The sequence below is a fragment of the Phacochoerus africanus genome, chromosome 10 (assembly GCF_016906955.1).
Source record: "Phacochoerus africanus isolate WHEZ1 chromosome 10, ROS_Pafr_v1, whole genome shotgun sequence".
Taxonomy (NCBI): Eukaryota; Metazoa; Chordata; class Mammalia; order Artiodactyla; family Suidae; genus Phacochoerus; species Phacochoerus africanus.
In genome coordinates, this window is record NC_062553.1 from 3,847,430 (window position 1) to 3,871,617 (window position 24,188).

Genomic DNA, 24,188 nt, shown 5'->3' on the forward strand with positions numbered 1-24,188 from the left:
GGAGGACAGGGTGAGAGATGAGAGGGCCAGAGACACAAAGCACGAGCCAACAGGACACAGCAGGACTCTATGACGCAGGAAGGTACAGTTGTGTCCTCTATTATTGATGGTTGAAGCCAGACGGTCCTCTTCTTGGCAGGACTGTGTTACCACATAATTAGCGACCTAGTCAGTTCAGCTCACAAAAGTCCTTTAAGTTCAAGAATATAATCCAAGTTTGCGTTTAAAAAACACAGGGTACAACAAAGGTAACAAAGAAATTCAAACGTGATGCAGGTGACATTAAGAGCCATGGGAAGATCTATTTAGAACAGTGGCTACTTTGAAAAGTGTGAGTTTCTTTAAAAAAAAATTTTTTTTTTTTTTTTTGTCTTTCTAGGGCTGCACCCATGGCATATGGAGGTTCCCAGGCTAGGGGTCTAATCAGAGGCATAGCCTCTGGCCTACACCACAGCCACAGCCATGCCAGATCCGAGCCGCATCTGCGACCTACACCACAGCTCCCGACAACGCCAGGTCCTTAACACGCTGAGCAAGGCCAGGGATCAAACCAGCAACCTCATGGTTCCTAGTTGGGTTCGTTAACCACTGCGCCATAACGGAAACTCCCTCTTTTAAAAATTTATAACAGCTTAACTACTGAGTTTCCTAAGAAATTTATAGCTGAGCTCTGCATATAAACTTATCATATTTAATAAGTGATTCAAATTCAAAATGTAATAATCTATAAAAATGAATTCCAATACTGACTGACTGAGTCTCCCGAGTCCAGATAACTGTTACAGGGAAACGTTAGACAACATTCAAATCATCTTTAATTTGCCGAGGCACGAAAAATGAAATCTGTGCAAAGCCGCCTTGCTGTCGAGCAGAGCCCCAGCGTGTGCTCGCTGCCTTGCCCTGTACACCGCACCCCCGTATCCAGCACATTTCACTCAGAGGGGCCACGATATGCTGCAGCCCCACAAGCCCCCCAGCGCCGAGTCAGACCCCACCTCCTCTCCCCTGGACTAGACCAAGAGCAAGTCGCACTCTGGCCAGGGGGATCTTGTCACCCCACACAAGCAAAGCCCACGGGGTACCCCAGAGCCTTCAGGTTCTGAGCACATCACACCCCACTCGTGGGCCCCACGGACAGCCCGCTCTCACCACGCCCTGGGCTCAGGCACACACAGCCCCTCGGCACCAGCTGCCCACAGCTGCCCACTCTTCCTGTGGAGAGGCAGAGAAGCAGAGAAGCAGAGCGGGCCCGGGCCCCGGATGCCTGGGCCTGAATGCCAGCTCTGCTGCTTACCAGCCGCACCTGCCCGAGCCACTCAGCCGGGACGCAGTGCTCCTTCGGTGAAATGAACACAGCAGGAGTATCTCCTTCCTGAGGCTGTTGCGAGTGGTAAGTGAACTAGACACCAAGCGCTGGCTCCCTTAACACTGGCGCACGGCAGTCACTCGGCACACGCGCCCCGTTATTACCACCCTCCGTCGCGCCTTTGCTCTCCGTCTTCAGTGGCCTTGCCCGGCAGGCCTGCGGTGCGCCCTGCGACGCCCACCCTGGGATCATTCCCTCACTAGAAGGCGCTCTGGAGCACGGGTGCTATGCCACTTCTCGAACCCCAGTGCCAGGCATGAGCCCCGGTGCATAGAAATGTCTACTGAGCAACCGTCCACGGATACAAAGTGAGGGCGGGCAGGAGACTCGCTGGAGCAGGGTCACCGCGTGGCTGGGCCTCGGGGCCAAGCAGAAGATGCAGGCCGTGAGCGTCAGGGCTGCCGAGGCCACACACACCCCCAGCCTTGCTGCATGGATGCTGGAGCCCCTCCCTGGGAAGAGGAGCACATGCCTCCAGGGACTCGTTTCACTCCCTGCAGGGGAGCGAAGCAGCCCGCAAAGTGATGAGCTGCCACAGGCCTGGCCTGACCCTGAGCCCCATCCTCTCCCCCCAAGACATGTGGGCGGCTCTGGCCGTCAAGGAGTGGGCTCATACTGCAGCCCGGGCAACAAAGGCCAGAGGCCTCATGGTCAGGCCGGCACGGGGAGGATTGGGTCCCAAGAAACTCTTGGGATCAGAGGGGGAGGATTCTTTAATATCAAACACAGTAATAAAAAGTTGATAAACACATTTGCAACTCTTACTGAAAAAAAAAACGATTAAACTTAATCAAGGTACATACATCTAAAGCCCAGCTCTCTCAACCAGGCTCTCCTGTGGGTGCATCACAAACTGAGAAAAGAAAAAGGTTCAAGTCACCCACATTCGGAAGACAGATTTTAGGTACTTAGCATGCAAGTTAAAGTTATTCAAGTTCAAAGCCTCCATAACGGTCATTTTCACATGGCTGATAAACATAAGCTGTATAGCATCTCTCTGTGTATGTATTTGCAGCTCGTATACCTTTTGCATTTTCTTCGAATCTTTCTGAGCATTCTCTCGGAGTGGTACTTTTCCAAATAACTTCCATCCCAAGTCGTTCTGTTTGTCAAGCCTTGCATTTTGTTTTCTAGCAAGCAAATTCCTATAGGAAGAAAATAAAAGGGTTAGGGAATTCCTGGGTATTTACAGAAACTCTCTAACAAAAAACAAGCAGACTTTCCTTTGAGAGAACAATGAGAGGAACCATCAACTTTAATTCTTCAGACTTGATTTTCACGTAGACACAGAACTATGAAGCAGGTGAACAGACCCTGAGCCACCACAAATAACCTTTTCATGATTCAACGATTACATGTACAAGTGCTGCAAGTTAGAGTAAAGAAAGGCATCGTAGCATGACAAAGTGCATTCGAAACACTGAGCTTTGAGGTCGGCCCCAAACTGAAATCACTCACTAGCTGTGTGCCTCTGAGCAGGGTATTACCCTCGCCAAGTCTCAGTTTCCTTGTGTTTAACAAGGGTCGTCATACAAATTAAAACTACACGTACGCAGTCAGTGCTTAAAAGATAACAGCTGCTTTAGTACTTAACTTTTAACTTCGTTTAAATTACCTATAAATCTGTATTACCTATTTGTAGAGTCTCCATGTATCAAAGAAAGCCACTCCTGCTATAGTCACAAGGTCTTCTCTCCCAACAATATGTAAACAAAAGTCTCAACACAAATAAATCCCAAACGGTACCACCAAATAAACTATGTTTTGAAATGTATGGTTTTGGTACATTCATTAAAAACAAATGGTTTCTAGGGCTCACTGGAAAGTAGAAGAGGAGCATGAAGCATCTTGTGTGCTAAAAAAAAGTGCTCAAAGAAACATAGGGATAAGTTTAATAAAAGCAGTAGCAGCTTGAAAGGGCTCTCACCGTGCTCAACCTGGAACAAGGTAACCATCAAAATAAATAATGAGAACAAGGAATTATAACCCATCAAATAAAAACAATCCATGATTCCAAATGGATACAAATAAGTAAACAAATATAAAGTTGGAGGAGGAAGGAAATCACTCAGAATGTTCCCTGATGGAGTTAGGAATTGAATCAGCAGACGCTGGTAGGTGAAAGGCGGATGAAGAATACGGCTTTTACTTGATTTAAAGGATCTCCCACAAGTCACTGGTTAATTGGTACATGTACACAATGGAATATTACCCAAAAAGGCTGCCTGCCGTTTTCAGTAAACAACGAATGCTGCCCACCAGTGGGGCATCAGCCACTGCAGCCATGCCGACCGTCGCACTCTGAGGGGATTCAGGACGGAGGGAAAGAGGATGCTGCACGTCAAAGGGATAATTTCAGTCAGTTCGGATCCTTGCCTCCTCCCGCACACAGAGAAGCACTAAAAGCACTAACTTGACACGTCTGTTTTTAGTGACTGGCAGTATCTTCTGATGTTCAACCTCACGGGGTTTGGGGGGGGGCAGTTTTAGCCCAAACTCCTATATATCCTGGCTCCTCACTTATCTCTTTGGACCAATCCCTCACAGCTGTGCCTTCAAAGCTACTTGTCCACAGTAAGGCCACCAAATAAAACAGAATTCTCAACGTTTAGGCTGTGCTTTTTTTTTTTCAGTCAACAAACAAAGGCTGAAGAATTGTGTTCAATTAAAAGGAGACTCAAGAGACCTGAAGATGAGATGCACTAGGTGGATCCTGTACCACATCCTGGACCGCGGGCAACAAAAGGTATCCGAGGACTATTAGGACAATGACGCAACTGAACACAGACTATAGAGTAGAACCACATTGGGTTAATATTAAATTTCCTGACCTTGGAGTTGCCTTCGTGCCTCAGCGGTAACAGACCTGACTAGTATCTATGAGGACTGTGGTTCAGTCCCTGGCCTTGCTGAGTGGGTTAAGGATCCCACGTTGCGGTGGCTGTGGTATAGGCTGGCAGCTGCAGGTCCGATTCGACCCATAGTCTGGAAACTTCCATATCCTGCAGGTGCAGCCCTAAAAAGACAAAAAAAAAAAAAAAAAAATTCCTGACCTTGATAACTGTACTACAGGTTACAGAAGAGAACACCCTTGTTCTTAGGGAAAACACTGATATATTTAGGGGGAAACAGCCATGATACTTCCTACTGATTCTTCCAATGCTTCCAAAATATTCTTATATGCTCACAGAGGATATACACCACGCCACAGAATGAATAAACAAACGAACCCGCAACCTCACGGTTCCTAGTCGGATTCGTTAACCACTGAGCCACAATGGGAACTCCCCATAAAAACTTTCTTAAAAGGTTTCTGGAGTTCCCATCATGGCTCAGCAGAAACGAAACCCAACTGGTATCCATGAGGACACAGGTTCGATCCCTGGCCTCACTCAGTGGGTTAAGAATCTGGCACTGCCGTGAGCTGTGGTGTGGGTTGAAGACCAGGCTCGGATCTGGCATGGCTGCAGCTGAGGTCTAGGCCAGTGGCTACAGCTCCGACTGGACCCTTTCTTTGTACTGTTCCTTGCTTTCTGATAATGGAACCTATTTCAGAAATGGTTTCATGCCCCAAGGCAATTTCTATTTACATTTTTAAGGAAATGAATTTTGAGGTGTCTCCAGACCCAACCTGTTTTAACACCCAAGATTTAACCAGTGGTGAAAAGACACAATTAAAACCAAGCTAAGGAGTTCTGTCATGGCTCAGCGGAAACGAATCAGACTAGCATCCGTGAGGATACAGGTCTGATCCCTGGCCTCGATCAGCTGTGGTGTAGGTCTCAGAGGTAGCTCGGATCCCACGTTCCTGTGGTTGCGGCATAGTATCCATGAGGATGTGGGTTCTCCTTTTAATTGAAAACAATTTTTAGTCTATAGCTCTGATTTGACCCCTAGCCTGGGAACCTTCATATGACACAGGTGCAGTCCGAAGAAGACAAAAAAAAAAAAAAATGAAAACCAAAAAACAGAAACAAAAACAAGCTATAACCTCAGGCACCCAGAAGGATTCTAAGAACTTGGGCATCCAAAAGTTGGGTTCACTAACGGCTTATATTTTGCTAAAGAGGAGCTGCCTCTGGGGAAGGGAACTGGGTACAAGGGACAAAGGGTGAGGAGACCAAATGCAGCTGGGAAGGGGACAGGCCAAGCGAGAGAGGGGCAGCTCCTAAAGAACCCTGACTGCCCCCGGAGGGAAGCCAGGTGCTGAGAGTCCAGCAGGAACAGCAGAGAACTGCTCAGAAACAAGTGGGGGCAGGGAAACTCGATGCCCAGTTCTGGGATCGGGAGGCTGAGTATACCCAGCGTGGGATGTGCTGAGCCCGGGCCAGCAGGAGGCGAGCCAAGAGGAACAGAAACGCTGGTTTCTCCATCCAGGCCTTAAGGCTACCTAACTTCCTGCAAATATAGTGCGATGAAGTTTATCCAAAATCAAAGCTGTGTAATTATTTTTAGCCTAAGAGCTTAAGCTCAACATGAGCGGCCCTGACTTCTGAAAGGTCTGTAAAAGATTATTTCTTATGGATAAGAAGCTGGAGTCACCACGAGCACCAGGCCCTCTGAGCAGAAAAGAGTCCCTCTCAAGCTTCAGCGGCCGTGTCAGTCGCAGCTCTAGTGTTGGCACAGGGAGCAGGAAGCCCAGCCAGACAAAGGCGCTGGCCCTTTGCTCCCCTTTCACGTCGAGACTCCTGGGGAGCCAGGCAAGGCTATACGAGGTACTGGATCTGGGTCCTGAGAGCAGCACCTGCCCTTGGTGGGGCCTCAAACACGTTCCTGGATACTCACTACTCTCGTCTTGTCTCCATCACCAGACTGTAAAGTCCACGAGGCTGAATACTGCCTCTTCTGTTTACTGCGGTGTCGCTGGTGTCTAGAACATTATGCAGACAGAAAAACAGGCTCCATGAGGTTAAGAAATGTGTTCTTTAAGGGACATATAACTCTTTTTTTTTTTTTTGGCCTTGTTTTTAGGCCATATAGAAGATCCCAGGCTAGGGGTCGAATCGGAGCCACATCTGCGACCTACACCACAGCTCCCGGCAACGCTGGATCCTTAATCCACTGAGCAAGGCCAAGAATTGAACTTGTGTCCTCAAGGATGTTAGTCAAATTCGTTTCCGCTGAGCCACGACAGGAACCCCAGAGACATATAGCTCTTGATATTCATCTGAGGTAGAGAAGGGAAACATCTCCAACGATGCCTCTAGAGCTCATCTTACAGGTGTTTTTCCCTGGCCTCCAGGGAGACAAGTGTATTGAAGGCATGCTTTCATGAATTTTCATAAAGATTACGTGGGCACGATTCCTGCCCACTTAAAACAGAGACCTGCCCAGCCCCAGCTAAATGACACAGACCACGGCTGCTCCCTGGCAGATCTCGAGTCGGGCTGTCCTGGAGGGTGGGGGACAGCTGGGATGGAAGGACGTAATCTTCCCGACCCGGTGGAGCAGGTTCCTCAAGCCACCAACACTCCTCAGGGATTTCTCAGAACTTCTCAGAGTCTTAAGAAACAAGTCGCTAAGGCCCTCCTCCTTCAAGACACTGTAATTCAGTAAGTAGCTGGGGCTCCCTCCCGTCCCACTGACAAACCAGTGGCAACTTCTGATTCCACAGCAATCAGAAATAAGCGGAAACGCAGCATTCCACTCCCCGAGGACCGCTTGGCCCACAAGGGCATCATCTCTGCCATCTCCTGCACCTTCGTCACCTACTGCAGACCACCTGTCAGGAACCTGGTCGTGCACCTGGCACTGCACAGGCATTTGATGTGTGAAATAAGCCTATGAGAAAGGCATTATTAAAGTGACCACTATACAGGCAGGAAAGGGACATGTAACTCCTGCTACTCAACTCAGGTAGAGAAGGGAAGAGTCTCCAACGATTCCTCTCAAGCCCATCTCAGAGGTGTTTTTCCAAGATCGCCACCCCCTAAAAACTAACACACCCCACCCCCACAAACACTTACCCTGGGCCTCTGAGTCTGCTCTGAAAACGCAAGGGGAAGACGCTAGTCCCACTTCCACTGTCACAGAAACCCCACTGACAAAACAGTATCCTGCAGAGCAAACCTCCCGTGTGATAAATTTCTACTTACCCCGTGGGAAATAGGAAGCGAGGAAGAAAGACACCAAGGCTTTATTTTGATCCGTCGTTGTGCCCAAAATCCCTAGTTCCATACACAAATGTACCCAGAAGTCTCTCCTCTTTCAGCAATTGTTACCCAAGTAGCATCTGATGCTCAGCATTTAATCCCTCAAAGCAGTGGCAACAGTGGGGGTGGGGGCAGTGAGCATCAGACACCACCTGGATGTAAGCGCACAGAGCAGAGCCTTGCTGGGTGGTACCCATTTCAACTGAGGACGACCCGAGGAGACAACTCCACCCCACGGCAGGCGCAGGGTTAACTCATGTTAAAACCCACCTGACACGGCAAAGGCCTTGCTCTGCATAAGTCTCTGATGACAAAAGCAAGAAAGGCACAAACCTGTCCGTCGACAGGAGCGCAGGGGAGGCGGCCATCGCATCTTCGGTGAGCCCCGGCTCTGAGAGGCCAGCCACAGGCGCGCTGACCCTCCCCTGGAAGCATTCCCGGCCAGCCAGCCGGAGCCACCGTCCCAGGGGAGCACCAGGAGCGCCCTCCGGAGTTCTGCTCCACGGGCTGGAAGGCTAAGGCACGCAGGGTGGAGCGGATCAGCGGGAGGGGGCGGGCAGGGCTCGGACTCCTAATGAGTCACAGGGAGGGCTGCGAAGCAACGCTGAGTGATGTTGCAGGGCCCCAGCACGGCTCTGCTACGCATCTCGGCACCTGCAGAGACTCAGAGCCACACGCGCCAGCACAGGCTAAGGACCACAAAACCCACGGGCACTGCGGACCAAGGAGCCAGGCAAATCACATCGAACAGCTCCGAGCGTCTCCTCTGGGCCAGACCGGGCTTTGTGAAGAAGTAAGCGATACGGTATTTAGGTGAGTCACAGCTCGGTCGCAAAAATTTCAGTCCAAATCCTGCAACAGAACCATCACTAGGGGGTTCTCCCTCCATGACTTACAACAGGGTTAAAAAGTTTTTAATTTATCTTTTTTTTTTTTTTTGGTCTTTTCAGGGCTGCACCTGCGGCATGTGAAGTTCCAGGCTAGGGGTCAAATCGGCTCTGCAGCTGCCGGCCTGCACCGTCCTCACGGATACTAGTTGGGCTCGCTATGACGGGAACTCCAGTGCTAACATTTTTTGAAGGACAAGATCTAACTAACAATGCAAGGTCTATAAAACCCATCTATTCTAAACCCACAAGAAGATTCCTCAGGCTGGCCAACCCTCAGAACAGGCACCATTCAAGCATGTGCCAACAATTAGCCCCTGGTAACACAACCTTCCAGGCACCCGGCCCGTGTCTTCTTTCTAATAATCAGCTCCATCATCCCTCTAAGAAAGAAAAAACTGTCTGTCCGTGTGTTTGTATGTTTGCGACGGCACCAAAAGAGGCTGCCTGGAGACACGCGGTAGGTAGATGGACGTCTCTGGCAAGGGAGGCGGCGAGGAGCAAAAGGGGAGTTTACTTCTACACTACAATTCCTTAACAGCAACAACACATTTTTGCAATTAAAAAGAAAACAGATCATCAGTGATGGGAGATGAGAGGGCACGCGGTGAACAGACCCGCCACTGCCCTGCCCGGAGCAGCTGAGCCCAATGAATATGCTCTATCGTGCTGGGCCCCAAAGTGGGGTGTCTGGACCAGAGGCAGCATCACCTGGGAGCTGGCTAGAAACACACATTCCTGAGCCTCATCCAGACCCACGGATCAGAAACGCTGGGGCGGGGCCCTGCAGTCTCCCCGCAGGCGGCTCCGAGGCTCACGTGGCGAGGCCCTGCCCTGACGGGTACGCTGACAACACCTGCTGTCCTGCTGGAGACTTCCGGTCGAAGGCCTCGTGACCCAAGGAGTCAAGCAGACGTCTTTCATTCTGGCACATCAGCTGCTGGGGGGGCAGAGTAAAGATTCCCGAAGGGGCCACGACAGCACCACATAGTCAGCCCCACTGCCCCCACCCTTTCTGGGGCTGCATCTCCAGCCCCCTTCTCAGGACGCTGTGTGTCCCTACACGACAGAAGGACAGCTTCTTGTTCCTACATCCTTCCAAATTCATCCTCAACCTGCACTATTCATGCTTTATAATTAACCGCAGCAAAAAAAATTTCCAAGAACATCCATGAGTTAAAAACTCACAGAGAACACTCAGCTCCAGATGGTCTCCCTGGCGAATTCTTCCAAATACTTAAAGAAGACATACACCAACTCGTCCAGAGAATAAACCTTTTAATCCCCCCCCACACCCCTCAGAGCAACTTTATTAGGTCCCTTAATGAATACATTTGTAGGGATTACCGACCAAGAAAAAAACAAGGACTTTCGGATAGGCCTTCGAGGATCATTTAACATGGAGTGTGTGTGTGTGTGTCTGTGTGTACACTTTTTAAAAAATTCCCATGAAGCTTTTATTATTTTTAAAAAATTCATATACAATAAACCTGACTTTTTGCTGCAAATACTGAGTTTTAATGTACTGGTCAGTTCATTTAACCAGCAGAGAAAAATCTTACAGAAATCCTTTGAGAAAACAGAAGGTAAAGCATTCCTCAGCCCATTTTATAAGGTCAGCATAATCTTGATACCAAAACCTGACAAGGACGCTATGAGAAAGGAAAATTACAGGCTACACTCTTATAAATACAGAGACATAAAAATTTAAAAAAAAAAATTAGGAGTTCCCGTCGTGGCGCAGCGGTTAACGAATCCGACTAGGAACCATGAGGTTGCGGGTTCGGTCCCTGCCCTCGCTCAGTGGGTTAACGATCCGGCATTGCCGTGAGCTGTGGTGTAGGTTGCAGATGCGGCTCGGATCCCGCGTTGCTGTGGCTCTGGCGTAGGCCGGCAGCTATGGCTCCGATTAGACCCCTAGCCTGGGAACCTCCATATGCCGCGGGAGCAGCCCAAGAAATGGCAAAAAGACAAAAAGACAAAAAAAAAAATTAGCAAACAAAATCCTAATGACAGATATAAAGGATGATATATCAAGATCAAGTTGGGATTATTCCAAGAATGCAAAGTCAGTTTGTGTAACATTAGAAAAAAGTTATTCACCACATAAAGGAGAAAACATACAATCGTCAAGAGATACAGGGTAAAAAGCATTTAATAAATGCAACGCATTCATGGTTTTTTTTTTTTTTTGGTCTTCTTAGGGCTACACCTGCGCCATATGGAGGTTCCCCAGCTAGGGGTCTAATCGGGAGCTACAGCTTCCGGCCTACACCACAGCCACAGCAACATCAGATCCAAGCTGAGTCTGCAACCTACACCACAGTTCACGACAACGCTGGATCCTTAACACACTGAGCGAGGCCAGGGATCGAACCCACAACCTCATGGTTCCTAGTTGGATTCATTTCGCTGCACCATGACGGGAACTCTGCATGATTTTTTAAAATCACAAAACTAGGAATAAAAGGAAACTTCCTTAATCTGATAAAAAGGTATTTAAAATTAAGGTATCTGATGAAGAAAAATATCTTACTGCAAAAGTCAGACTTAACGGATGACTCCCCATTAGTGAAGGCTTTCCCAGAGACCAGCGCCACCCAAGGTCTCCTGCCAGGATCACTTCAATTCAGCATCGTACAGAAGTTCCTAAGTCATTCAATAAGGCTAAACAAAAGATCTAAGAATTGAAGAGAAATAAAACTCATCCACAGGTGGCATGATTTTCAACAAAAAAAATCCAAAAGAATCCAAGGATAAACTATGAGAACAAATGAATTTAGAAAAATCACAGGATTCAAGGTCTAGACATAAAAATTAATCCTACTGACAAGAAACATTTAGAAGATGACCTGCGTAAAACCATCAAAAAATAACAAATATCTTAGAATAAATTTAATGACAGAAACATAAGGCCTTTACATAAAAAACTATTATGAAAAAATTAAGGCAAATCTAAATAAACGGAAGGACCTACCATACTCAGAGGCCAGAAGTCTTCACCTAGTAAAAAAATGACCAACCGATTCAATGTAATCCCAAACACGACCACAGCAGATTTGTTGTGGTGACTGCCAAACTGATTTTTAAATTTAGCTGTTTATTTTTTTTGGCTTTTTGCCATTTCTTGGGCCGCTCCCGCGGCATATGGAGGTTCCCAGGCTAGGGGTTGAATCGGAGCTGTAGCCACCGGCCTACGCCAGAGCCACAGCAACGCAGGATCCAAGCCACGTCTGCAACCTACACCACAGCTCACGGCAACGCTGGATCCTTAACCCACTGAGCAAGTCCAGGGATGGAACCTGCAACCTCATGGTTCCTAGTCGGATTCGTTAACCACTGAGCCATGACGGGAACTCCTGATTTTAAAATTTATATGGAAATAAAGAGGACCTAGAATAGCCAAAACAATGTGAAAGAAGAACAAAGGAAAGCCTACTCTGTTAGATACTGGGACCTATTACATAATTATAGTAATTAAAAGGATATTAGTGAGAGGACAAATCAATGACAGAACATATACGGTCACCTGATTAATTTCAAATGCTTATTTATTGTGGAGATGGATAATCTCCACAATAAATAAGCATTAATTGCCCACTACCTCACACTAGACAGAAGTTGAATTCTGATGGATCATGGATCTAGTTGGTAAAGCCTCCAGAAGATAATACAGAATTTTTTAAACAGGACACAAAAGGCACTAATCATAAAAGAAAATCTATAAAGCAGAATTCATCACCATTAAGAACTTTTATTAGATAAGAAAGCAAAATTAAAAAACATTAGGAGGGAGTTCTCTTGCGGCTTAGCGGGTTAAGGATCCGGCATTGTCACTGCACTGGCTCAGGTTGCTGCTGTGGCATAGGTTCGATCCCTGGCCCAGGAACTTCCAGGTGCTGCGAGTGCAGGCAAAAAAATAAAAAATAAAAAAATTAGACAATTCAAAGGTAGGCCTATAGTGCAGGAGACAATGCTACAATACACGCATTTCACAAAGGACTCCTATCCTGAGTACAGCTATAAAGGAGTTCCCGTCGTGGCTCAGTGGTTAACGAATCCAACTAGGAACCATGAGGTTGCAGGTTCCATCCCTGGCCTTGCTCAGTGGGTTAAGGCTCTGGCATTGCCGTGAGCCGTGGTGTAGGTTGCAGACTCGGCTTGGATCCCGCGTTGCTGTGGCTCTGGCGTAGGCTGGCGGCTACAGCTCCGATCAGACCCCTAGCCTGGGAACCTCCATATTCTGCAGGAGCGGCCCCAGAAAAGGCAACAAGACAATCAATCAATCAATCAATCAATGAAGTACAGCTATAAACCAGTAAGACAACCCTGGAGAGGCAAGTCCCAATGGAAGACTCCAAGTGGTCAATAACATATGAAAAAGTGCCTCAAATCACAGTCATCAGGAAAATGTAAATTAAAACCAAATACCCATGCCCTATCACCAGAATGGCAAAAAGAAAGCAAACACCATAAAACTGACAAGACCAAGTTTTGGACAGGATGTAACAGCACACACAGCAAGCATCCCTACGCGTTGCCAGCTGGCGTGTGTACGGGTACAACCCCGCTGAAAACCCCTCCGCAGTGTCCGCCAGAGCAGACACAGCAATTCCGCCCCGAGGCACGCGCGCCCTGAAAGACCCTACGATTAGCACTGTCCCCAGGGGTCAAAAGCAGAAAAAACCAAACCTGCATCCACAGGAGAACAAGAGGGGTATACTGACACAACGGAAAAGCACGCCGGATGAGAGAAAATGAAGGATGCCGCCACCCCACGGCCACCTGGGTGAACCTCGGACAAAGCCGAGCAGAGAAAACCAGACACAAGAGCACACGCTGTGTGACTCCATTTATCTCAAGTTCAAAAACAAGCACCGCTCATTGACGGTGACAGAGTCAGAACAGGAGCTGCCCTTGGGGAGCGAGGCGCTGATGGAGAAGGGGCATGACTGGGGTCCTGGGACACTCTCCCCCTGCTCAGCATACCCTGCTCAGCTCAAAGCGCTGCTCTCTGGAGCCTCCTGGGCAGACGGCCCCCTGCCCTCCTAGTCCCTCCTCTGTGCCCCCAGAGCGCTTTCGCCCTGCCGTTCGATAGAGAGCTAGGGACTGCAGTTTAGTGATTTATAAATCATCCCCCACTCCTCTTATTTGGCCTTCATACCCTTCGAGGCCTGGCATAAAACCTGCTGGCTGTGCTGCATTAACCGGTCACTCATTAACTAACCCTGAAACGCACTCCCGCCTGTGTGCCTCTCACTGATAAGGCAGAGCCCAAAACAAAAGCCAGTGTTCTCCTGAGTCACAGCCTCCTTGAAATCTCCTTCAAACACTCCCAACATTTAAGTACAGGAAGGAAAAGTTAAACAGGCCTGGATTCTCTCTCATCAGCTTAGGGTTTCACAAGGAGAGGAGGAGGCAGGGTGAAATCCCCATGGAAGACTGCCAAGGAAAAACATACAAACTGATGCCGAATCTCCAACTGACTACCAGAGAAAAGAGTTCCAGAAAGCAAGGCTGCCCGTCCATAAGTCTGTAAGCGTCACGAATCACCCACGAGTGGTCCAGGAGCAGGATGAAATGGTTATGTTTTGTCAACTTCGGGGACCGCACGGAATTTGATGTGACCTAAGTGGAGAGAATACATGCAGGGTGCAGCGTCAGGCACATCTGGGCTCACATCCCAGCTTTGGAACCAGCTGCCTGACTTTGGGTAAGGAAGGAAGCTTTCGGTTTTCTTGGTGGAACAGAAGCAGCGCCTCTCAGCCAGCTGGTGTGCAAGTGTTACGAGCATTTTATTCGTTACATCAGGCCAAGCGCCTCATCTCCTTTAACCCTAACCCCATCCACACACGTTATGTTTTTCATTCGACAAGCACATGCTGAGCACTGACCACATCTGAGCCACGTGCCAAGTGCAAGGCATGTAATCAGCGATGACCAGAGACAGGGGTCCCCACCCTCGAGGGGCTTACGTTTGGCTTTGCTCAAGATGAGGAAATTCAGAGACACGACCTGGCCAAAGGTCGCACAGTAAACTGAAAGGCTTGGATCTGGTCTTGAGACCATGCTTTCCGCTGGAGGTTCTCAATCCTGGCTGCGAACCAGAATCACCTAGGGAGCTTTTTAAAAATCCTAATGCCCAGATTTCACCTAAAGCTGATCTCAGATGGCAGTGCCCGGACAACTTTTTTAAAGTTTCCTGGACAAGTCTATTGTGCTGCAACGGCTGAGAACTTTGCTCCTTAACTAATAAATGTTCCCTTCCCATGCTATCTCGTTTCTTTAATTGATGCTTTAATCTATATGAATTTAAGACTAACCCCTTTCCAATAGTTTCCATGAACAATGAATCACTTTTAGATTTTGCTTTCAACTATTCCGACACTTCTATTCACTAAAGCAAAATCAAACTGTGAACACCTGCCCTATAGCGCAGACTTTTCTAGTACCTTCTAGTCTCTGTTTCCACTGATCAGACTACATGCAGATTCCTAACCAGGTAGCCTGTGGCGCTCACCTGAGTGTGCCCTCTCCCTCCACTACAGCAAATCCACGCCCGCCGTGCCCCCAAAACTCAGCATCCCTCTCTTCTGCCACACAGAAAACACCCAGCCCAGAACACGAACAAAGCAGGCCCTGCCGTGTGGGTTAAAACAAACCAGTCTCTTACGTGTGGCTCCGGGAACAAGAGTCTGCCCTGTGAGAGTGAACGGAACCCAGCCGTGATCTGCCAGTGTTCCAGGGCCAGAAAGAACCCAAGCTGGGCATTAGGAATGACCAAGACCCAGGCCCTGACCTGGAGGGGTTCACAGTAACAGCCAGACATACAGAACAAAACAGGACTAAGTAAAGTGAGGCTGAAGGAACAGAGAGCAGCCTGGCTGGCGGAAGCTCCTCTGCCCTGGAAATGCTGGGAAGGTGTCCCAGAAGAGGTGTCAGCTGTGCTAGGCCTTAAAGATGTGCAGGAATCAGCTGAGGGGACACAGGGCGGGGGAAGAGAGTAGCTCAGGCAAAGGCAGGGAAGTGGGAACCAGCAATGGTGGGTTCAGGCATTCAGGCCCATGGGCCAGCACACGGGCCCCAGAGAAGGAGAGAAGGAATCCAAAGGCATCTCTGCATCCTGTGGACCCCAGGGCCCGGGAGAACGGTCCCCCAAACTTCAACAGGAGGTGAGAGCTGAGAGCAATTCTATCAGCCCATCAGCCATCAATCAGAGTTGCCTCATTCATAAAACAGGGCCTGGACCTTCACCGCCAGTAAACTTGCACCAAGGACAGAGGCTCTCGGAGGTTCACCACCGTCACCTTGGGACAGGGCAGATCAGAGCTGACCGGGGCCAGGAGCACGGTCAAGGAGCAAGACTCACTTCTGGGACTCTGTCCCAGCGGTCATGTGAAATGCAGACAATGCACACTAATGGGAACACAGGTAATTTTATCATCAAAAAGCAGGAACAAAAAAATGATTTCCTTATTGTTGGATAAGCAAATGATTCACAGGGTGGAATACCACAAAGAGGTTAACAGGCAAACAGACAGTTCATTTTTAATTAGGTGAGAACATGTTTTCTATCAGTAAAAATGCAGGATACCAAGCTGCAGAACCAGCACACGTTTTTATGTTTAAAATTCACAGGAAGTCTTGGAGTTCCTGTTGTGGCACAGCGGAAACGAATCCGATTAGGAACCATGAAGTTTCGGGTTCGATCCCTGGCCTCGCTCAGTGGGTTAAGGATCTGGTGTTGCCGCGAGCTGCGGTGTAAGTCACAGACGCAGCTCGGATCTGCCGTTGCTCTGGCTGTGGTGCAGGCTGGCAGCTGCAGCTCCGATTCAACCCCTAGCCTGGGAACCTCCATATGCCACAGGTGCAGCCCTTAAAAAAACAAACAAAAAAACCAATAAATATATAAATAAAATTCACGGGAAGTCTATAAGGGAATACAGAAAAAGGGAAAATAGGGCGTTCCCGTCATGGCTCAGAGGTTAACGAATCCGACTGGGAACCATGGGGTTGAGGGTTCAATCCCTGGCCTTGCTCAGTGGGTTAAGGATCCAGTGTTGCTGTGAGCTGTGGTGTAGGCCGGCGGCTACAGCTCCAATTAGACCCCTAGCCTGGGGTCCTCCATATGCTGCAGGTGGGCCCTAGGAAAAAAAAAAGGGGGGGGGAATTAATAGTAGGTACAAAAGTGGAAAGGACAGGAGTTCCCACTGTGGCTCAGCAGAAACAAACCTGACTGGTAACCCTGAAGATGCGGGTTCAATCCCTGGCCTCGCTCAGTGGGTTAAGGATCCAAGAGCTGTGGTGTAGGCCACAGACTCAGCTCAGATCCGGCGTTGCTATGGCTATGGAGTAGGTAGGAAACTGTAGCTCTGACTCGACCCCTAGTCTGGGGACTTCCATCTGCTGCATCTGCGGCCCTAAAAAATAAAAAAGGTGGCAAGTACAAAAATAGAATGATGAACATAAAAAGTCAAATTTTTCCTACGTATTTTTAAACAAAGAGGAGCTTTATCATCAAAAACAAAAAACAAAAAAGTCTCAGAAGAACAGGCCAGTTTTGCAGACACCGCAGGTGTGGCTGCCCCATGTGGAATCTGAAACCTATGTCACTGGGTGACCTGAAACAGGAGACCAAGGTGGTAGGGAGAGTGTTCTCCCAGATTCCAAAACAGTAACATAACTAAAAGGTAATACTTAGACTTTAAAAGTGTTCCAAGTCTCTTATTTCCTTTTTTTAGATGTTTGGTCCACCTCTCACTCACTTAGGATTATTTACGGAACATCTACTAAATGCCTGCACTGCCCGTAGCCCTGCCTCCAAGAAGTTCACAGTCGAGGGAGCAGCAGAGTGGGTGTGATGGGTGCTGCCTCAAAAGAAACCCAGGGACTCTGAGATCCAAACGAGGGCTTGGCAAGGGGGCAGGGTGATCAGTGAAGGCTTCCCAGAGCAGGTGTCACTTAAGCTGAATCCTAAAGGACAACAGGCAGAGGGAGCATTGCAGCTAAAGGTGCAGAGACAGCCAGGGCTGATTCAGAGAGCTCTAAGTACGAGTTCAGGGTCTGTGGCTGTGGCACAGGACAGGAGCCGGAGGCCTGTGACGAGGACAAGGGCTGGATCCAGAATGCCCTTTATGTCACATCGAGTAGTTTGGAGTTTATGTTGCGGGTGGTGAGAACTGCCATTTGAGCAAGAGAACGACAGAGCATCCAACTCACTGGCTGCAGGCATTTAATTCTCCTGAAGAAGGAGGATCGAGAGAAATGATCCGGAGTTCCCGCTGTGGCCAAAGAGGATTGGGGCATCTCTGAGCACCAGGACCCAGGTTCGATTCCAGCCGGGCACAGTGGGTTCAAGGATCCGGGCGCTGCTGCAGCTGCAGCATAGGTCACAACTGCGACTCGAATCTGCCCCGGGGACTCCACATGCCTCAGGGCAGCCAGAAAGGAAAAGAAAAATGATCCTGAAAAACGGCCAGCTTAAATCAACTATAATAAAAAAAAATTTTTTTAAAGGGTCGGCTCCCGGCTCTTCACCAAACCCATTTCCTCATTATCCCAGGCACGGGTCCCATTTCCCAGGCTCCCTCACAGTAGGTGTGGCCACAAGACCAAGTCCCAGCTAACACGCTGCGGGTGGAGGACGGGCACCGCCTGGAGTGGGCCTGGCCCACAAAACCTCCCAGGCCCAGTCCCTTCTTCCCCCCTTCCTGGGGCAGAGGAGCCCAGAGTCCTCACGCTGGAGTTGACACCGCCACAAGATGGAAAGAACCTGGGAGAGGGAGGAAGCAAACCCCATCATCTGAGCCACTGTACCCATTTCAAGCTGGTCGGAGCAGCTAGCATTCTCCCAAGTAAATACATATTCACCTGTTCTTTGATCACCTCAATTTCCTCTGCTTCAAAAACAGCTGCTGTCAAAGGAACTTTTTTTTTTTTTTTTTTTGCTTTTTGGGGCCACACTCACAGGATATAAAAGTTCCCAGGCTAGGGGTCAAATCGGAGCTCTAGCTGCCGGCCTACACCACAGCCGTAGCAACGCCGGATCCAAGCCACATCTGTGATCTACCCCACAGCTCACGGCAATGCTAGATTCTTAACCCACTGAGTGAGGCCAGGGATCGAACCCGAAACCTCATGGTTCCTAGTCGGATTCATTAACCACTGTACCATGACGGGAACTCCTCAAAGGCACTTCTAAAAGGAAAGAAACCTGTTCATTGCAGGGTAAGGACTTAGAGTAAATGAATGGTGGTCAGGTGTAAGGGAGAGGGCTGATCCAGGAAACACTCCTCGTCTAACCGGCCTCTCACCCTCTTCCTCCTCATGCTGGGCTCCCTTCCGCCTGTGGACCAAAGAAACCCGCTGCCTGCCATGCCAGTAAGCAAAGAACGCTGCCCACCGCCAAGCCATCAGCCACTAGAGCCAACCCTCTGGTGAGCCCTGAGGGGATTCAGGATGAAGAAAACCAGGATACGGGCCCTGGACGGTTAAGAAATATATCAAAGGAAAAATTTCAATCAGCCTGGACTCTTGTATCCTCCCGTATATAGAAAAGCACTAAAATCATTAACTAGAGATGTCTGCTTTTTGTGATTAGCAGTAATCTTTCGTGTTCATCCACATGCCTTTTGTTTTTTTTCTTCCAGCAAAAGACGCCTACAAGTCCTGCCTGGCTCCTCCTAAGCTCGCTGGCAGAGGCTGCCTTCCTGGGCCATAGTCCTCCTAAGGCCACTGAATAAAACAGAACTCTCAGCTTTCAAGTTGTGTATGTTTTTCCAGTTGACACACGTCTGCAGGACGTGGACTTGGGGGCAGAGCCCATGCCCTCTCAACCTTTTGCCCCTGTGCCACCCCTCGTGGTCGGACACACCCAAATCCTGAAACCTAAAGGAAATGAGGGCTCAGTTCCAAACCTTAACTTTCAAACCCCAGCAAACACTTGCTATTCCCTGTGATACTGTCCACAGAGCCTGGATTTTCAAGGTCTCTGGCTGGAAGCAAAGGGGAATTAACAGGAAAACTGAACTGGTGCGGGGCCCAAAACGGCTCTTAGGCAAATCTGGATGACTCATCATTCTTCCATATATAGACCCTTGCAGGGATCCTAAGACAAACCACAAGTATTCACAACAAAGAATCAGCAAAACTGGAATTGAAACAACTCTCAGTTACAAACCCAGCTCGCTTCACGCAAACAGGAACTAGCTGATTTGATGTGGCAATCTCGTAAGACATACACCTGGAAAATACAGGGGGACGAAAGAATTTAATGTCAGCTCTACCGAGTACTCAGTGCTCTACAAACAAACACGTTATTTTAGGACAGGCACTACGCAAGGCAGAAAACAGAACAAGGAAGTGGGGTCTTTTAATTTAATTTTTATTTTTTTGTCTTTTTAGGGCCACACCTGCGGCATATGCAAGTTCCCAGGCTAGGGGTTGAATCAAAGCTGCAGCTGCCGGCCTACACGACAGCCACAGCAATGCAGGATCCGAGCCATGTCTGCAACCTACACCACAGCTCACGGCAACGCCAGATCCTTAACCCCCTGAGCAGGGCCAGGGACCGAACCCACGTCCTCATGGATGCGTGTCAGGATCATCCCTGCAGAGCCACGATGGGGGCTCCGGAGCAAGACCATCTGGACGGCTGTGTCCCTCCATTAACATCTGTGAAGGTGCGATACCCGCCTGGGCAAAGGGAAGTTAATTTACGAGGAGAAAGTAGCTGGGGGCTGAAGAACTGCTTTGCGGGAATGCGTGTGCCTGCGGGTTCCCCAAACCCCACAGACTCAGGCTCTCAGCAAGCGTCCAGCTTGTCACACTGAATCACCCTCCCCGCTGACCGTGACTTCAAGCGCCGTAAAGACGCGGGGCATGATTTCCCGACGCTGTCAGTACACCGAGTACTGCACAAACGCAAGCCAAGCGAATCCTGCAAAGAACGAAGACACTCTCCTTAACTTCCGGCCCCCAAAACTGCCTTGCTTGCTGTAGCTGTGAAACGTCTAAGGACGTGAACACCTTCCAGAAGCCAGGGCAGAAACACCGCAGGGAAATCAGTGTAGCCTGTGAGGTGGATCAGGACCACGACCTGGCCACGCACAGAGGCACAGGCTGAAGTTCCTTCTTGGTTCAGGGCTGGCCACTCCCGGACGGGGCCGAGTCCAGCACACCTCCGTCAGAGTCTCCGCCCTCCCCACCTGACGCCAACAGGCCTTCAAAGTCGGCACCAAAAGTAAGCAGCTGAACCTAACGGCTTTCTTTCTGCAGACAGAGACAAGCTTCCCAACCCACAAACGGGAAGGAAAGAGATCATCAAACCCAGCTGGGACCTCCCACAACACCTTCCCAGTCCCCTAAGTTCCACACATAGCAGAGAACTGGCTCGATCACAGAAAACCAACCTGCTTTTTTTTTTTTTTGTCTTTTTGCCTTTTCTAGGGCCACTCCCTTGTGGCACATGGAGGTTCCCAGGCTAGGGGTCGAATCGGAGCTGTAGCCGCCAGCCTACGCCAGAGCCACAGCAACACGGGATCCGAGCCACGTCTGTGACCTACACCACAGCTCACGGCAATGCCGGATCCTTAACCCACTGAGCGAGGCCAGGGATTGAACCCGCAACCTCATGCCAACCTGCTTTTAATCAAGTCATCAGGAAGGCAAAAGAAATCCCACAGCCAGGGAACTTCTGCATCCCGTGGGTGCAGCCAAAGGAAAAAAAAAAAAACAGAAAAAAAGAAAAATTCATGCTGCTCACCCTCCAGGCCTGATCGACCCCCCTGTTTCTCTGTTTTCCTTCCCTGCTGCTCATCCTGGACAGGGTGGCCCGTAGCTAGTCATTCATTCACACCTTCATTCACTCAAGCAAGACACGGGTCAGAGACCCCTGATACATTCCAGAGACAGCGCCAAGCCCTGTGTTATAGACACTGCCTCGTTAGCGCTACTTCAGAGACAAGGAAGTCAAGCTTCAGGAAGACAAAGCCACCCACCTGCCACCCAGCCAGAGGCGGGGAACGGATGTTCTCATCTCTGGCTCTGCACCTGCACTCCCTGAGCATACACCGAGCTTGCTGGAGGCACAGCAGACACCTTCAGAACACAGCCGTGAGGGGCACCACGCCTCCCCTCTCTCAGGTGCAAAGGGATCCCGAAAGTGCCCAGGGCTCACAGGCAGTGCCGAACGGGACCTCACGGGAGACCCTGGAGAGCCTGCAGGGGGCTCTGGCCCCCACCCCTCGGATCCAGAGAAGAAGTGGTCGGCCCTCTGTACCATGCAGGCCACCCGCCTGTTTCCTTCCTCTTCCCGAGGGGCCCCAGGGTGCTGCTTTCTACAGGCTTCCCTGGACACCTCACCACACTTGTTTCACAGCTACCATGGGCTACATGAGAACAAAGATGAAAATAAAGTCACATCACAGGGAGTTTCCATCGTGGCTCAGCAGTAACAAACCCGACGAGTATCCATGAAGATGCAGGTCCGATCCCTGACCTTGCTCAGAGGGTTAAGGATCCGGCGTTGCTGTGAGCTGAGGCACAGGGTGACAGCTACAACTCCTATTCAACCTCTAGCCCAGGAATGTCCATATGCCACGGGTGCAGCCATGGAAAATAAACAAATAAATAGACATTAATACACCTGCCACGTGCTGGCTGCATCACATCATGTGCATTTCCTCCTCATTTAAGTTCAACGACCCTTTGAAGCAGGAACTTACTTCTATTTTCCAGAAAAGAAACCTAAGTTCACAGACCTGTATCATCTTTGTATCCCTTGCAAGCTACGTACCCACCTTTTGCCTCTGCTTCCTCACCCGTAAGTGAGAATCGTTTACAGAACTTACCTGAATCCATCAGCTTTCAGTGCAGGAGACAGAAACCACTCCAGGAATTTCAAGCAGAAGGAGATTTAATTCAAGGAATTAGATAATTTCTTTCTTTCTCTCTCTCTCTCTCTTTCTTTCTTTTTTTCTTTCTTTTTTGCTTTTTACGGTCACACCCGTGGCATATGGAAGTTCCCAGGGTAGGGGTCAAATTGGAGCTGTAGCTGCCAGCCTATGCCACAGCCACAGCAACAGCAACGCAGGATCTGAGCCGTGTCTTCCACCTACACCACAGCTCAAGACAATGCCAGATCCGTAATCCACTGAGCAAGGCCAGGGATTGAACCTGCGTCCTCATGGATGCATGTCAGGTTCATTAACTGCTGAACCACGACGGGAACTCCAAGGAATTAGACAATTTCAAAATCTTCAAAATCGTTAAGGGCTGAAGCTGTCGGCTCTGTACTGGGCCCCCAGGAATGGCTCCCTGAACACTGCAGAACTGATGACACACCAGGGGAGCTGCCACATCTCAGGTGCCGCTGGGACCATGGGATCTGAGGATGCAACAGGACCAGGAAGCCACCACAACTGCCTCCCGACAGTGCGAGGCGCAACGAAGCCACCTCTCCCCCCTCTACACATTCAGGAAGTGGACACAGGGGTGACGCTGCAGGAGAGCCTGGCATCTCTATGACATCACTACGCAGCAGAAAACCGCCAAAAGGGGAAGAAAACCCGTCTCTGCCTAACTTCCGCCTCAAATCCCTCACACATGGGGCCCAATTCATGCCCAGAACCCCAACTGCTGCAAGCAGCTCTGGGAGGTGTACGTTTTTAACTCTCCCACTGTGCAGAAAGGCCCCCAGAAGGATGACAAGCCAGCCCACGGCCTCTCACACACACACCTTCTCACGTGGTTGTTGAAGATTTAACAGGCGACCACGTGAAGAGCTGAGAATGACGCCTGGCGAGCACTCGTCACTGCCTGTCACTCCCTGTGCCCAGGGCCCTGGCTGCCGTGTGTCTCTGAAGCGCTCCCACCCTGTTGGCAGGCAAATTCACCTCCTAAAAGGAGAGCAGGAGCAAATCTGTTCCTTAACGCTGCTCATGTCACCTTTCAAATGATCAAATCCCAAAAGCTTAAACCAGTACAGCAACTAAAACTGTGGTTGAGCATTTTCACAGTGAGTCAAAACACCCATTTAAAGACGTATTTTCGGAGTTCCCGTCGTGGCGCAGTGGTTAACGAATCCGACTAGGAACCATGAGGTGGCGGGTTCGGTCCCTGCCCTTGCTCAGTGGGTTAACAATCCGGCGTTGCCGTGAGCTGTGGTGTAGGTTGCAGACGCAGCTCGGATCCCGCGTTGCTGTGGCTCTGGCGTAGGCCGGGGGCTACAGCTCCTATTCGACCCCTAGCCTGGGAACCTCCATATGCCGCGGGAGCGGCCCTAGAAATAGCAAAAAGACCAAAAAAAATTAACAAATAAAAAAATAAAGACGTATTTGCTTAAGCCAGTGGGTTCAGGTTTTTTCATACAACAGGCTCTTGTTAAAAAGTGAAATACTGGAGTTCCTGTCATGGCTCTGTGGTTAACAAATCCGACTAGGAACCATGGGCTTGTGGGTTCGATCCCTGGCCTTGCTCAGTCGGTTAAGGATCCGGCGTTGCCGTGAGCTGTGATGTAGGTCACAGATGCAGCTCAGATCCCATGCTGCTGTGGCTGTGGCTGTGGTGTAGGCCAGCAGCTCTGATTCAACCCTTAACCTGAGAACCTCCATATGCCACGGGAGCGGCCCAAGAAATGGCAAAAAAGACAAAAAAAAAAACCGCTCAGCGGTTAATGAACCTGACTAGGATCCACAAGGACACAAGTTTAATCCCTGGCCCTGCTCAGTGGATTAAGGATCCAGCGTTGCTGTGGTGTAGGCCGACAGCTACAGCTCCGATGGA

General features: G+C 49.5%; 1 protein-coding gene across 6 annotated transcripts in view; it reads right to left on the minus strand.

The window, feature by feature from the left end:
- The window catches only part of TBC1D14 (TBC1 domain family member 14), a 95,592-nt gene that overhangs the window by 54,899 nt on the left and 16,505 nt on the right, over positions 1–24,188 (minus strand). For 5 of the 6 annotated variants that reach the window (XM_047799409.1, XM_047799413.1, XM_047799411.1 and 2 more), the window contains exon 3: positions 2,391–2,511. In XM_047799409.1, the coding sequence (XP_047655365.1) occupies positions 2,391–2,511 (121 nt within the window). Of the gene's footprint in view, positions 1–2,390; positions 2,512–7,851; positions 8,007–24,188 lie in introns of those variants that run through there. The other variant, XM_047799414.1, reaches the window with a different exon arrangement.